General features: G+C 43.2%; 6 protein-coding genes across 6 annotated transcripts; 3 read left to right on the top strand and 3 right to left on the bottom strand.

The window, feature by feature from the left end:
* Positions 1-608: 608 nt before the first annotated feature.
* LOC117786789 (coatomer subunit alpha) lies at positions 609-4,582 on the bottom strand. The gene is made up of 4 exons (XM_034625178.1): positions 4,493-4,582; positions 3,330-4,384; positions 1,009-3,274; positions 609-950 (listed from the first exon to the last, which is right to left on the bottom strand). Exons 2-4 carry the CDS (start codon positions 4,273-4,275, stop codon positions 713-715), a joined length of 3,450 nt encoding a protein of 1,149 aa, XP_034481069.1. The 5' UTR covers positions 4,276-4,384; positions 4,493-4,582; the 3' UTR covers positions 609-712.
* A 113-nt stretch (positions 4,583-4,695) lies between these two features.
* LOC117788425 (transmembrane protein 60) lies at positions 4,696-5,233 on the top strand. Its single transcript, XM_034627190.1, has one exon. The coding sequence runs from the start codon at positions 4,757-4,759 to the stop codon at positions 5,150-5,152; it is 396 nt and encodes a 131-aa protein (XP_034483081.1). The 5' UTR covers positions 4,696-4,756; the 3' UTR covers positions 5,153-5,233.
* LOC117788424 lies at positions 5,158-6,705 on the bottom strand. Its single transcript, XM_034627189.1, has one exon. The coding sequence runs from the start codon at positions 6,626-6,628 to the stop codon at positions 5,228-5,230; it is 1,401 nt and encodes a 466-aa protein (XP_034483080.1). The 5' UTR covers positions 6,629-6,705; the 3' UTR covers positions 5,158-5,227.
* Positions 6,706-7,240: 535 nt separating this feature from the next.
* LOC117786768 (protein brother) lies at positions 7,241-7,909 on the top strand. Its single transcript, XM_034625139.1, has one exon. It carries the CDS (start codon positions 7,241-7,243, stop codon positions 7,907-7,909), a length of 669 nt encoding a protein of 222 aa, XP_034481030.1.
* A 604-nt stretch (positions 7,910-8,513) lies between these two features.
* LOC117787485 (transmembrane protein 35A) lies at positions 8,514-11,745 on the top strand. Its single transcript, XM_034626028.1, has 3 exons — positions 8,514-9,182; positions 11,244-11,382; positions 11,445-11,745. Exons 1-3 carry the CDS (start codon positions 9,063-9,065, stop codon positions 11,666-11,668), a joined length of 483 nt encoding a protein of 160 aa, XP_034481919.1. The 5' UTR covers positions 8,514-9,062; the 3' UTR covers positions 11,669-11,745.
* A 373-nt stretch (positions 11,746-12,118) lies between these two features.
* LOC117787484 (vacuolar protein sorting-associated protein VTA1 homolog) lies at positions 12,119-13,542 on the bottom strand. Its single transcript, XM_034626027.1, has 4 exons — positions 13,327-13,542; positions 13,193-13,254; positions 12,965-13,115; positions 12,119-12,904 (listed from the first exon to the last, which is right to left on the bottom strand). Exons 1-4 carry the CDS (start codon positions 13,434-13,436, stop codon positions 12,313-12,315), a joined length of 915 nt encoding a protein of 304 aa, XP_034481918.1. The 5' UTR covers positions 13,437-13,542; the 3' UTR covers positions 12,119-12,312.
* Positions 13,543-13,599: the final 57 nt, after the last annotated feature.

Below are 13,599 nucleotides of genomic sequence, written 5' to 3'. Positions count from 1 at the left end.
ACCCCTTGACACTTTATCTTAAACTTCAAACTGTCATAACTTTCCCAAAACTTGACCGATTTTCACTCGACAGGTCAATTTGATTATGGCTTGGCCTCTAAATTCATTCTGGATTCAAAATTAATTAATTTTGTGAAAAAAGTTATTTTCCTCAAGATCGTCGGTTCGATGCTAAGGGTCCCCCCTTTGAAATTTTGAAAATTCAAAATTTTAAATCTCAAATTTTCACTTTTATTCGACTCCCTATATCGTAATTAGTATAAAACAACACTTTAAATTTGATTCTGAAACCTTTCAAAATTCTGTAAAAAATCATGTGAAATCTGACAAAAATTTGGACTTGTAAAGTTGTTAGAACCAAAGTCTGACCAACTTTGAACTTTCATAACTTGGTCAAAACTGAACCGATTTTCAATCGAAATGTCATTTTGATCATTATTTGGCTTCTTTATTCATTCTGCATTCAAACTTATTTAATTTCATTCAAAAAATATTTTTCCCCTGAACCTTGGCTCCGATTTTATTCACCTCCAATTGTATCTGTATCTCAACTTGGAATTCATCTTGAGAAATTTCTAATTTCTAATAAAAAAATAGTTTATTAACGCTTTCATAATGATTGGATGCAAAGTATATATTGTAGATATTTCATAATAATATATTTGTTTGTAGACATTACACTAAGAATACGATTAAAGATGCGTCGATCCGTTTAACGGAATTGCAGTGTGGAAATGCGCAGTCCAATGGATTCCTTGCCAATCTGACTGACCTCGCACACGGTGCAGAGATGTCCCTTGTATTGGGGATCGTAGGCGGAGCCACAGAAGGGACAGGTCACCTCCGGTTTGCCACGATGGGCTGAAGATGTTGAACGGATTGCCATCTGCAGCTGATGCTTCTGGGCTTCCTCCAGCTTGAATTTGCGCATGCCCGCGCAGCGTCTCCAGCTTGAAGAACATGTTGAGTGCCGTGCGCAGCGTGAGAATCTGATACTCCAGCCATCAGATTCGCAGCATTTGCATGCTGCGGCCTCTGGCCGTGTCCAGTTTGGTGTCCACCACGAGCAGTGGAATACTAATCAGTATGGAGTGGAATTTCTCGATGGCTTCGCTGAATTTGCCCGTTGTGGTCATCTGGTAACCAGCTTGGAGGCGGGACACCAGTTCGTTTAGCTTAATGCCCATCGCTGGACGTTGCAGCTTGGCATTTGTCTCGCCGCTGTTGCGCAGTGGATAACCGCAGAGGGATTGCAGATTGGGATTGGCCGTGTAGCTGGTGCGGGCACAGGCGTAATTCTGCAGGAACAGTGTCTTGAAGGGCTTAAAGTTAATCACGCCCAGCTGATCGCTGAGCAGTCGGAAGGCGCTCTCAAAGGCGCCAGCCTTGACATGATCCAGCACCAGTTGGGAGTTGTTGGCCCAATGCTGGGCTGGAGATTGTCCCTTGTTGGGCGCCGCATAGTAGTTGCTGTCCAGTGCTGATGCTTTGATCTTGGATGCCAGCTCGATGGGCACCACCAGATCATCGTCACCCACATCCCAGCCACCACCGCCGCCCGCCTCCTCCTGCCCCTCATCGTTGCTCAGCGCATCATGCATCTCCTCATCGCCATCATCATCCTCGCCCAATCCCAGATCTGCATCAGCTCCCCAGCCATCACCACCGCCATTGTGCTCGTCCAGCAACGCTGCATCCGCATTAATGTTGAGTGCCTGGCGAGCTGTGGCACTGCTGCCGGCCCGGGTCACCATGGCGCCCTCGAAGAAGCCCTTGGACACGGAGAGGAGTGGCCAGTTGGTCTCCAGCTGCTGTATGGGCACCGGCGGCTGCAGCAGCTGAGCCTGCGGATTGATCTCCGGCAGAGCGCTGCCCTCAGCGGTGATGCTGGCGCCCAGTGACTCCGTTAGCTCATCCAGACCATGGGTGGCTGCAGTGAGATACGCCAACGATAGCTGTCCACAATTCTTGAGAATGCTTACGCGTTCCTTGACATCGCCCAGGAGCAGGGCGCCCTGATACTGTGCCGAGATGTCCTTGCGAATCTCGGCAATCTTATTCATCTTCTTGAGCTTCTCCAGATTGCCAGTGATCAGATAGAGGAAGCTCAGCTTGTCAAAGTTCTTGGTGCGCTGATAGCACATTTCCACAACCTGATGATTGCCCTGGAGCAAAGCAGCCTGACCCAGACGATCCCAGCAATCCTTGTCATCCAGCGCCTTGGCTGCCTGCAGAGCAATCTCAATGTTGCCGCACTCCAAGGCGAGGCCAAATCGCGTCTTCTCATCCTTGACAAAGTGCAGGGCCACCTCCGGATAACCCTTCTGCTGCAGATACGCAATGATGCTCTGGCCCACGAGACGAGCATTCCTCACCATGTGCAGCACTTCGTCGTATTTGCGTTGAATGAGCGCCAGCTTGAACTTGTACTCCGTGGGATCAATGTGCAGGACACGGGTGCGACACTCGCGATCCAGGCAGAACACCTGGTTGCCCTTGACCCTGGTCAGATAGATGGGCAGATCCAAGGTGCGTATGATGCCGTGATCCCCATTGGTAATGGCATACTTGATGTGATTGCTCGTGGTGTAGATGAACACTCCGGACTCATCCCAGGCGCCCGACTTGACGCGACAGTTCTCCTGCACTGTGCACAGGTATTGCAATCTCCGGTCACAGATGGTCACCGAGTGCTTGCAGAGCAGCGCCACCAGCGACATGTCCGGTGACCAGACCACATAGCGGCACTTGGCCAACTTGATGCTGCCCACGGAAACCAGACGCTGCACCTCGTACAGAGTCACATATTCGGGGTCACGGATGAGCAGCATGCCTGTGCCGGCATAGAAGATCTCCTCACAGAATGTGGGTATCTTCTTGGTCACCTCGTTCTTAAAGTTCTTCACCACCAGCTGCTGATTCCTGTCCAGCACCGCAAAACGATTCCTTGCCACCCAAATGGCCGTAATGCCCGAACTCCGTTTGCTATCGGATTCATTTTGTCGCTCGCTCTCGCTATCCTTGGGGATCTGGCAGAGATCGTAGGTGCTGTTCTCCAGATTGTTGGTGCGTGTGCAGATGAGCACTGCGTTTAGAGCAGGATTATAAGACATGCTGTAGACGGGCGACTTGCCCGGACGCAGCTGCATCACCACCGTATCCTTGGTGGTGGTAAAGTCCAGTTTGCGCAGAAAGCGATCCTTCACATAGTACAGCATGTTGCCGTGCACAGCATACGCCGGACGCTCGCGCTCCAGCTTGAAGACCACCATGCCTGCAAGGGATTAGGAGTTAGAATTGATACAACACACATTCCATTCCATACTTACCGCCATCGTGACCGGCTGCAAACAGATTCAGTGTGGGATGCGCTGCCATAATCCAGAAGCGTTCGTTGTCCCGCCGGAAGGTGAAGAGACACTGACGCTTGGTCATGTCCCAGACGCGTATGCTGCGATCCTCGCCGTTGGAAATGATCAGATCCTGGCGTGGATGGAACAGCACGCAGGACACATTGTTGTAGTGGCCACGACACGTGTCCACCTCCCAGGCCTTGTACTCATTCATGCGCCACAGCTTGACCAGGCGATCATCCGCGCCGGAGACAATCAGCGGCAGCGTGGGATGGAAGCTGGCCCAGTTGACGCCACGATCGTGACCCTCGAGCACATGCTTGACCACCGCATCGGCCTGGCCAAACAGATCCGTGGCACCGGGATGGCCCTTTAGATGCTCATCCAGTCCACCGGGTCCAGGCGCAACATTCTTCTTGCGCAGACCCGAAATGTCCCAAACGCGCACCGTTTGATCCAAGGAGGCGGACACAATCTGATCCTCTGTGGGATGGAACTGGGCACACATCACATAATGATTATGTCCCGTCAGCACACAGATGCAGTTACGCGATTGCCAGTTCCAGATGCGTATGGTCTGATCATCGGAGGCACTCAGAATCCAGGGATACTCGTGATGGAATGCCACGGTGCGCACATAATCCAAATGCGCCAGCAAAGTGAAAATACATCTTCTCTGTTTATAGTTCCACACCTTAATCTTGTAATCGTCACCGCCGGACACAAACAGCGGCATCTGTTGGTGAAAAGCGACACTACGCACTGGACCATCGTGCTCATCGAACTTCTCCAGCAGCGTGTGCATGCGGTAGTCCCACAACTGGATCACTCCACTGTGCAAACTGGTCAGAATCCAGGGACGTTTCGGGTGAAACGAAAGACCCTTCACTCGGGCCGACTTGGACTCGAAATTGGTCAACATTTTGTTGCTTCTGTTTTGATTTCTGTTTCTTTCTGCTGCCGTGGCGGTGTCTCAAATTCGATCGGCGTTTCTTTGACGTGCACTTATCCAGTTACTGCCGTGCACTTTGCTGTTTAAAATTGAACAAAAACACTCGTTAATATTTCAGCCACATCATGCAATTAAATAAAACAATTTAAAATTGAATTAATTAACAATTTAAAGATAAAACACACACCAATTACACAAAAATTTTCAAGTGACACGTCAATTATCTTCTTTTCATTCGCAGCAATTTCCAGAGTTGTCAGCCAGCTGCAAAAAAAACGTCAGCAGCTGAGCGTTCGATAACGATAGCCAATGAGAATAAATATCGCATATATACGATATTCGCAACAGCTTGCAGAGTTGTCGATATCGATAGCCGTTATTGTATACGATATTCATATACCTTTTGTTTACAATTTTTGTGTTTATGTGAAAAATGCAATTGAATTAAAACATGACGCTGGCACATCGTGCGCTATTCACGTGGTTTATAGTGCTGGTGTTTCTGATACTACTCTGCCTGAGGCTGGATCCTCGCACCACCTGGAACTGGTTTGTCACCTTCACGCCGCTTTGGTTCTTCGACTGCATCCTAATCATCTATGTGCTCATCAAGTTTATACGAAAGTGGCGCAATCTCAATCGTCTGACGGATCTGCTGTTTCTTTACAAGTGGAACATTGGCGGTGTGCTGCTAACGATAACATCCCAAGTGATGATCTGCATGACACTGGAGTATCCACAACAGATTCCCATCTATGTGACCATGGCGCCTCTAGTGCTGCTCCTCTGCACGGCCATTGTTTATGTTGGCGGAAAACTGAGACAGCGCGAGGGTTGGTTGAAATAAACAAATGCAACTCATATTTATATATTTAATATTAAGTCTACTAGTAATGCATTGATAAATCTTAATGGAAACTGTTCAAAATCCGTATTTGTTTTGAGTGTCGCGACGGGTTTGCCGGTTTGCCGACCACATGGCCTGCAACTCCGCCTCGTTGGCCTTGGCCTTGTGTGCCAGATACGTGATTTGATGTTTCCTTCTTGTGCCGGGTGCGTGCTCCTCATCCGTAAGCACGCCAGTGGGCTGGAAGGTCGTAGCCGATGCCAACGCCGTGCGCATCCATTCATCGCGATCGGGCATTACTTGTGTGCCCGATATATCTATAACTTGCATCTCCTTGGCCTCCTTGCGTCGTCGTTTGGCGTTCTTGCCTACGAGTGCATCCATGGCCTCCGCATTCAGTTGTTGCTCTTGGTAGCGCTTCTGTGCCTGACGCAGCTCCTCCGTTTGCTGTTCAGCTGCCTCCGCCTCGGCTGCTGCACGTTCTGACTGCTCTGCCAGGAACTTGTTGCTGGCTTCAACCATTTTGGCAGCACGTTTGGCCACCAAGGCGTTTATCTCGTTGCTGCTCACCTCCGGCAGCTGCTGCTCGCTGTTCAGCGAGAAGAAGTCACCGGCACTGTCCTCATCCTCGTCCTCCTCGCTGTCACTCACACTAACCAGCGTTGCTGTCGCTTGGCGCTTCTTTTCAGTCTGTTTACCCGGCTGCACGTTGATCCTGTCGATTCCTTCTGTATTGTGCGCTGCTCGTCGCAGCTTTACCGTATCCGGCACAAAGGCTGGCTTGGCAGTCACCTTAGGACCACTGGCAGCTGGCAAGCTCACGTCTGCCGACTTGACGGGCACGGGATCGGATCTCTTGGTGAAAACTCGTTCTGATTTTGCTTGGGGCAACATGCTCAACAGTCCGGAACCCTTAACGGGCTTGACCTGCGCTTGCCTGCCTTGTTGTTGTTTCTCTGCCTGCTCCTTATCCACATCAGCGAATTCCCTTAGCGATGGTATGCTAATTTTCACCTTGGTTTTAACAGCAGCTGGCGGAGGAGGAGGTTTTTCCAGTGCTTCGCTACCTGCTTTTTTGTGCAGAAACTCATCGTCCACTTCCTCTATGAAGGCTCTAGCTGTTGCTACCTGTCGTGGCATGGGCAACTTGGCAAACGCTTGTGTCACCTGGTCATCCGCTTGCTCCACAGCTTCCTCCTCATCCTCCACAGACATTGGAGTGGCGGCTACTTTTGGTTTGGGCAGCGACAGTGTTAAACGACCAGATGATGGCTTCAGCTCCTGCAATGACACTTCACGTGGTATATAATCGTCGTCCTCATCGCTTATATGTCCATTTGTTGCTTCTGTTTTCAGATTCACTTTGTTTTCATTTGTTTTGGACGTCGGTTTTAGCAGTTCCACTTGTGTGCCGGCGGATTCTTCTTCATTGTCGGACTCCTCGTCGCTGCTCGCAGCGTATGCAACAAGAGACATCTTAAATGTTCTTTCAAAACAATTTAATTTTAAATTGAAATACGTAAATTCAACTTTTTACAGACGTTGCAATGTTGTTATTTTTATCAGTGTTGTCAACATTAGCGGGGGAATAGCTGGGCCTGGCTGGAAAGCATCTACATATGTTTTATCTTGCACTCTTGCATAGTTTTAGAACAAATACAAATAGCAAAGAATAGCTGATTATATATATTGAAAATAACCAGATTTCAGTCTAATTACAATATTCAATTTTTTATAGCAATCGAACTCTGAATTTAGCAAGAACTAGCTATAATAAAGCTAAGTTGGCAACAGTGTACAATTTTCTAAACGACAGCTGTTTCGTTGTGTGACTCACCCTGTGCGAGTTTGTGTGTGCCTGCATTCGAACAATATGGCAGCACTAGCAAGCAATCAGTTACATTTTAAAAAGTTGAACACCTGGCAACAGGTAGATTTTACATATTCTAAATGCAGCTGCAACGCATCATAAAACTATTAAATCCAGGTAGTTATATGTAATATACGCTAATCCTATATAAAGCAGCAATATTTTAAGCAAAAGATCATTCTCTCTTTGCACTTCAAACTGTTGAGATATCAAAGAAAATGCATCATCATCAAAATCTTGGAGATGCGGCTGCCTTGGCAGGCATGATGCCGCCCTACGAAACGATGGCAATGTATGAGCCACCAAAACCACGATTCATCTTTAAAATGCCACGTGTTGTGCCGGATCAAAAGTCCAAGTTCGAGACGGATGAACTCTTCCGACGCCTGAGCCGGGAGAGCGAGGTGCGCTACACCGGCTACAGAGAACGGGCTATAGATGAGAGACGCAGAATTTTTATCACAGATTGTCGCAAAGGTTATGCGGAACTCTCGTTTGTTGCCTCGGGCACCAATCTGCATCTGTACTTCAATGCCAATCGTAATCCCTATGCCCAGGAGCAGGAGTGTGACTTTGAGAAGGAGCGCAGCAAAGTTCATTTGCGCTCCAGCTTCATTTTGAATGGCGTCTGTGTGCGTTTCCGTGGTTGGGTGGATTTGGAGCGCTTGGATGGCGTCGCCTGCTTGGAGTACGATGAGGGACGTGCCCAGTTGGAGGATGCCCAGTTGTGCGAACAAATTGAGAGCCATAATCAACGCATGGCCGAATCGAAACGCATCTATGCGCATACGCCTCCACAGGATGCAGTGCGTCGAACTGGACCAGCACATGGACCAGGAATGGGAATGGGAACGGGTTCAGCTGCGGGACCGCCAATGGGCTGGTGAAATTAATATTAAGGTGTCTGAAAAGTAATCTTAGTTAAGTCTTATTTTTTTAAACTAAATAAACTTTTTTTTATTAAAAATTAAGTATTAAGTCGTAAGCTTTGAATTTAATTTTAAAAAAATTATTAATAAATAAATTAAAACAAAAAATAACATAATTTATTTTATTTTGTATGCAATTTTAATATCAATTTAATTTTTCTTTATAATATTGAAAGTCAATTTTTGTTGAAAAATGTATGTAATTTAGTTGAAAATAAATATATAAATATAAATATTACTCGAAATAAAGTCTTTAGAATGTAAACTGTTTGGTGTTTGGTAGCCCTGTTGCTTTTGTTCCATAAGGGTTGTTGGTCGGGGTCTTTGGCCTTAATTACATCAACTTCAACTGGCCGCCACCCCAAAAAAGAAAACACAGCCCAGCTGTCACTTTTCCTCTCTTTCTTACTCACTCAATCTCTCACTGTTTCGCTCTGCCTTTTTCGTGAGAAATTTCAGTTTTGAGGGCGCATTACAAAAAAGTCTCTCTTGATCTCTGAGAACATGCAACATATATTGATTTTCCGATATTCGGCATTGGGATGCTGTTGAAATAAACTTTTGCAACTTTTTCGTCTCAGTCACATTTCGAACGCGAGTCCGACGGATTGTCAGAGAAAATAAGTGGGAAAAATAAAGGAAAAATAAGCGAAAACAGCGAAAGGAAAATTTTTCATAAAAATTATACATACTACCTCGACGTACAAAGTGATTTTGCCAAACATTCAAATATTTCTATAATTTGGTTTTTTGTTTTTGTTTTCGACTGCGGCACGGAAAAAGCTGCGACAAGTGCTAAAATTAGCGACCGGTGTATTGTAGGGTGATGTATGCTCTATGAGTCCCAGTGGGCACCCAACCCCTCGTCACTCCCCCAGCAAGAAATAGAGAATCGCGCTCGCGCCCCAATTGCTGGCATTTGTGAATTATACATATTTGATATAGTACTCGGTATTTGTTCAAATGATGTGCTCATGCTTGCAACAAAGTCCCGCATATTAAAAATCATCTAAATAATAGATTGCAATTTTCACCAACGGGAGAAGGAAGTGAAGTGAAGTGAAAAATCAATTATTATTGTGTGGAAAATAGCGAAAGGACTAACCAAAAAATGCCAGCTTCGAATACAATTGTATTAAAAAGTCTCTCCGTATTGCTGGGATTATTCTTCATCTTTGTGGGCACCCTCAAACTGACGCCACACATCAGCAAGGATCTCTACAAGGATTTGGTAAGTGGAAAAATCGATAGCTCCTTTGCAACGCTTTGTTTACCTTGCGGCACTTTTGTCTCTTATCGATTTTCCATAACGAGATGGAAAAATAACAAAACTGAACCACCAGAAACGAGTTCATTTTAGAGTTCTGCTTCTTATGTAATGGGGTCATTGGGATTTCAGGTTGTTATAGATTTAGATAGATAATCTCTTGATACTAATAAGACTAGTTTGAGACTTTTCTTTATAAAGTGTGACAAACAAATAAATATTTTTATTGATATATTTGAGATTAAAAGAGATTCAGAGACACATTCTTATAAATCTGACTAATTTGAGATTTATTTAAAAAAAAAATGAGATAGATCTTGATATTTCATCATATATAAGATATAGATAAATAAATATATACAAATATCTTAATATTTATCATTTATAGAGAGTGAGAGAGGAAGAGAAAGAGATTAGAGATGCATACTTTCTTCTAACTGTGATCATCAAATTGAAAAGAAACTTATGGATAGATAGTTAGAGCTGAATATACTTTCTTTTATGTAAATATGTCTACTGTTACATGTTTAGAATGTTATGCATTTTTCTTTTTTAACAGTGTACGAGTACATTTTTTTTTAATTCTACTAAAATAAATTCAAAGAATCTTATAGTTAGATATACTTTCATATTCATATGTAAATATGACTGATGCGAATAGTTGCACATTGAACTCGACCCCATCAATGCCAGCCGTTGGCCTTCAGGAATACTTTTGAAAACGCAATGATCTTCAAAAAAAGAAAAAATCATACACGCAAAATTTATATTTATAAGTTTTTATTATCTGAACACTTTGCAGTTCCGTTCAAACAGAAGAATAAACATGCTTAATGTCGGAAACTATGCAAAGCGTTCGCTGGACTTCTTGTTATAAATATATTTATACCCTCTACAAAAAGTAGTATGCTATGTTATTAGAATACAACTGGAAATAAGCAAAAATAGAGGAATATGTCAGAGATAATAATAATTATAGACGACGCATCTCAGAGCTGTTTACAGAGCATCTTCTAGTCAACCACTTTCCCTTCTTCTTCCACAATATGCGTATAATTGTTGATCATGGAAGTAGAAGGAAACAAAAATGCGTTGGCGAACATTTTGTTTTGTAAATTGTTTTTTATTTTAAATATATTCAAAATATATATATAAATAGCTAGATATGTAAACAATGCTCTTATACGTAGCGAAACGTGCCAAATATTAATGTGATTTTTAGTTAAAATGAGCCAATTTTGTTTACATCTCCCAAAAAGAAGGAACAAAAAGAAAAACAATAGTTTGTGGTTTTCGCTTTCATATGAATTTGGTGTATTGGGTTTGGGTTAAGGGCCATTCAACAATTCAATTCGCGTGTTTATTCGCGTTTTTCATTTGGCGTTTTTCATTTGAAAATAGATTAAATCACAAGTGCTGTTGCAATTCCGCAGCATTTATATTTAATTACCTTCGCATTAGAAACACTTGGCGAATGCCAAACAAAATGTGAATGTGATGAGAAACAAGTTGTGTTTTCTTTTTTTTTGTTAAAAATAAACATTATGCTTTGCCTTCTGCTCTGGGGTCAGCCTGTAGTTCTGAGAAAATACTATGGCCCGATATAAGCAAGCACAAGCATTTCTGTTTCCATTTGCCATTTCTCATCAAATTCATCAATGCTACTTTGTAATCATTCCCAAACTCACTATTTATTCTCTAATTATTTTTAAATTTATTTCAGAAGTTTGCATTTGTTTTAATACTCGATTTTCTGACTCTGTAGTTCTTATATCTAACTTGTTTTAAGATATTTTTCATTTAAATCAAGTTGAATATTATTTTTGAAAATATCGATATGAGCAAGAATTTCTGTTCCCATTTACTAATTCTAAATTCGCAAATAGTTAAATTAAGGTACTTGGCAATGGTTTATTCCCAAAATTATGCTATGTATATTAGAAAACTAAATCGAATGTGAATTTCGGAACAGCACGCCTAATTCTAAACTTATTCCATTTTGGCTTGTCTTTGTCTACATTACAGCGCACAGAGTACGTAAAATATGCCAAGGTATTCCCACTGACCGCACTCTTTGGCGTCAAAATACCCTCGAAATGGTACAGACGCACCGTCGGCATATTGGAGATTGTTTGCGGGCTGGCCATGGCCTTAATACCCTATCGTAAGTGGCATCTATTGATTGGTAGTATTGAAATTTGTAATAATTGTAATTTCTATTCTTAGACAAAGTAAAGAACGTGGCCAATGTGACGCTGCTGCTGCTTATGCTGCTGGGCATCTATCAGCATTGGATGGTCAGTGATCCCTTTGAGCGTTCGGGACCCGCGCTGGTGTTCACCTTCATGCTGGGAGGTCGTCTCGTCGTCTGGTGGCAGACAAGCCGCAAGGAGGCCGCCGAATTGTCGGCGATCAATCAAGCACAGGCGAATGGCCTCAAACAGGAGTAGATAATGGACTGGAGGAGAGGAGTACTTGATCATTTACCACAGAAAAAGCAGAAAATTAGAAATGAAATTCAACCACATAGTCGTCGTTCATTAATCGCACTTGTAAACAGCTTTGTTTTAGCACAATAAGTTAATATTTGGAACTCAATTGGTGCCCAGAAAGAATCCTCAAATCGATAAACATATAGAAATGTCTCGTTTCTAGTTATAAATTAATTGAACAATTTTAGAAATTATAGAGAAATCAAAATTGATGTGTTTTTCATTTTCACTTTGGTGCCAAAAAAATAACAGAATACATACTCGTATTATATAATTAATATATAATAATACATAAATAATTGCGAAAGTGTTCAGGTTAAAATTAATAATAGTAGACGAGTAAAGTAAACAGTATAGCTATAAAGACAAAGACCATTAAATCATTAGATTCACAAAACGACTCCTTTAAATTACGACATTTTAGCAACAATTTTAATAAATTTGAATAACTCATACTCAATCAATCGAATGTTTCAACAATTATTTAACATCAGTCGCGTTTAGTTTATATGTATATTAATTGAGATTAAATATGTGCTCTGGTCAAGAGTGTTTGCTATGCTCCGTGTGCATTATGTGATGTCTATATCATCAGTGCAGGATTATTCCGAGCCTGTGCTGAGCAACTTTAATGCCTTTTGCAGATTTTCAATGGCCGATTTAACGTCATCATAGTTGAGGGCGCTGCCCGCGTATTTGCAATACTTCTGTGCCTGGATCATTTGATCTGGAGTTATCTGGACGTCAGCAACTGGTACAATCGGATTGTACATGCCAGCATTTTGCTGTGCTGTGGGCACATATGGCACAAAGCCACCTGGTTTCTCCTCCTCCACTGGTGGACTGGGCAATTTGTTCGGATTGTTGAGCACCTCCTCGGCTGTAGGGGGTGTTATATGTGCAGCTGGTGTCGCTGGCGGAGTCGGCTCTACGGGTTGTACATCTGCTGGCGGGGAATCACCGGCTGGATTGTCTGCTGGGGCAACACCGTTCTCATCGCCACCAAAATCAGCAGCTTCATCATCGGGAAATGGTCCCGGTATGGGAGTCTCGCCATTCTTCAGGCAATTGTGAATGTATGCAGCCTTATACTTGGCGTATTTACGATTGTGCAATGCCTCCTCGCTCAGCTCACCGAAGGTTAGCAATATGTCGTACAGCACACCGCTGGAATAATACGCCTTGACAACGTTTCTGTAAGTAGAGCATAGTTGTGACTCATCTGGCTGGAGGATTAAATAGACTCACACTTACTTGCCAAAGTTCTCCTCGCGATCCTGTTTGTCGGCGTAGAGAAACAGCTTCAGTGCATAGTTTTCAATATGTGCCTGTGCTGCAATATCATTAGTAATGGCTTCGTTGTCCACCTGCTGTTTCTTCAACTGTTCCAACCAATCCATAATCGCTGTCAAAACAAAAACAAACACAAACATAAACACGCATGAGTCATAGTTTTAATGCGTACTTTGTTTTTTCACTTACCCAGCAACAATTTTGTCTCCTCCGCAGTCTGCGAAGATGCCTTTAGTCCAACTTGCAGTGCACTATTTAATAAATACAAATATTATTGTTTATTTTTAATTCTTGTTGGGGAATTTCACACAAAGAGAACTTACTAGAGTCGGGCCCAATAAGCTATGACGACATCGCGAGAATCGTGCTCCTGAGCCAACTTGAGAAAGTGCTGTATTGATTTCAGCGATGCTGGACAAGGTGGAAAATCCATCTTTGCCGAATTGTATTTAAATACGTCTCTCTAGATACGTTCTAGAAGTTTTATTGATCAGCCGAAAAGTATTTTGATGACTTTCCAGTGTTGCTACACTGTTGTTTATAAATATTCAGTGTCACCATCACTTGAGCATTATTTGTTTCGCTGTGTATATGGT

The sequence above is a fragment of the Drosophila innubila genome, assembly GCF_004354385.1.
Source record: "Drosophila innubila isolate TH190305 chromosome 3L unlocalized genomic scaffold, UK_Dinn_1.0 0_D_3L, whole genome shotgun sequence".
Lineage (NCBI taxonomy): Eukaryota > Metazoa > Arthropoda > Insecta > Diptera > Drosophilidae > Drosophila > Drosophila innubila.
The sequence above is the reverse complement of the archived record's forward strand: the minus strand, read 5'-3'. Positions and strand labels throughout refer to the sequence as shown.

Coding starts and splice junctions, on each gene's coding strand:
- LOC117786789 (XM_034625178.1), bottom strand. CDS start 4,275: ATGTTGACCAATTTCGAGTCCAAGTCGGCCCGAGTGAAGGGTCTTTCG. Junction 3,275..3,329: donor TGCAGCCGGTCACGATGGCG/GTAAGTATGGAA, acceptor AATCCCTTGCAG/GCATGGTGGTCTTCAAGCTG. Junction 951..1,008: donor AGCATGCAAATGCTGCGAAT/CTGATGGCTGGA, acceptor ATGTTCTTCAAG/CTGGAGACGCTGCGCGGGCA.
- LOC117788425 (XM_034627190.1), top strand. CDS start 4,757: ATGACGCTGGCACATCGTGCGCTATTCACGTGGTTTATAGTGCTGGTG.
- LOC117788424 (XM_034627189.1), bottom strand. CDS start 6,628: ATGTCTCTTGTTGCATACGCTGCGAGCAGCGACGAGGAGTCCGACAAT.
- LOC117786768 (XM_034625139.1), top strand. CDS start 7,241: ATGCATCATCATCAAAATCTTGGAGATGCGGCTGCCTTGGCAGGCATG.
- LOC117787485 (XM_034626028.1), top strand. CDS start 9,063: ATGCCAGCTTCGAATACAATTGTATTAAAAAGTCTCTCCGTATTGCTG. Junction 9,183..11,243: donor AGGATCTCTACAAGGATTTG/GTAAGTGGAAAA, acceptor TCTACATTACAG/CGCACAGAGTACGTAAAATA. Junction 11,383..11,444: donor CATGGCCTTAATACCCTATC/GTAAGTGGCATC, acceptor TTCTATTCTTAG/ACAAAGTAAAGAACGTGGCC.
- LOC117787484 (XM_034626027.1), bottom strand. CDS start 13,436: ATGGATTTTCCACCTTGTCCAGCATCGCTGAAATCAATACAGCACTTT. Junction 13,255..13,326: donor GCTTATTGGGCCCGACTCTA/GTAAGTTCTCTT, acceptor TTTATTAAATAG/TGCACTGCAAGTTGGACTAA. Junction 12,905..12,964: donor CGCGAGGAGAACTTTGGCAA/GTAAGTGTGAGT, acceptor CTCTACTTACAG/AAACGTTGTCAAGGCGTATT.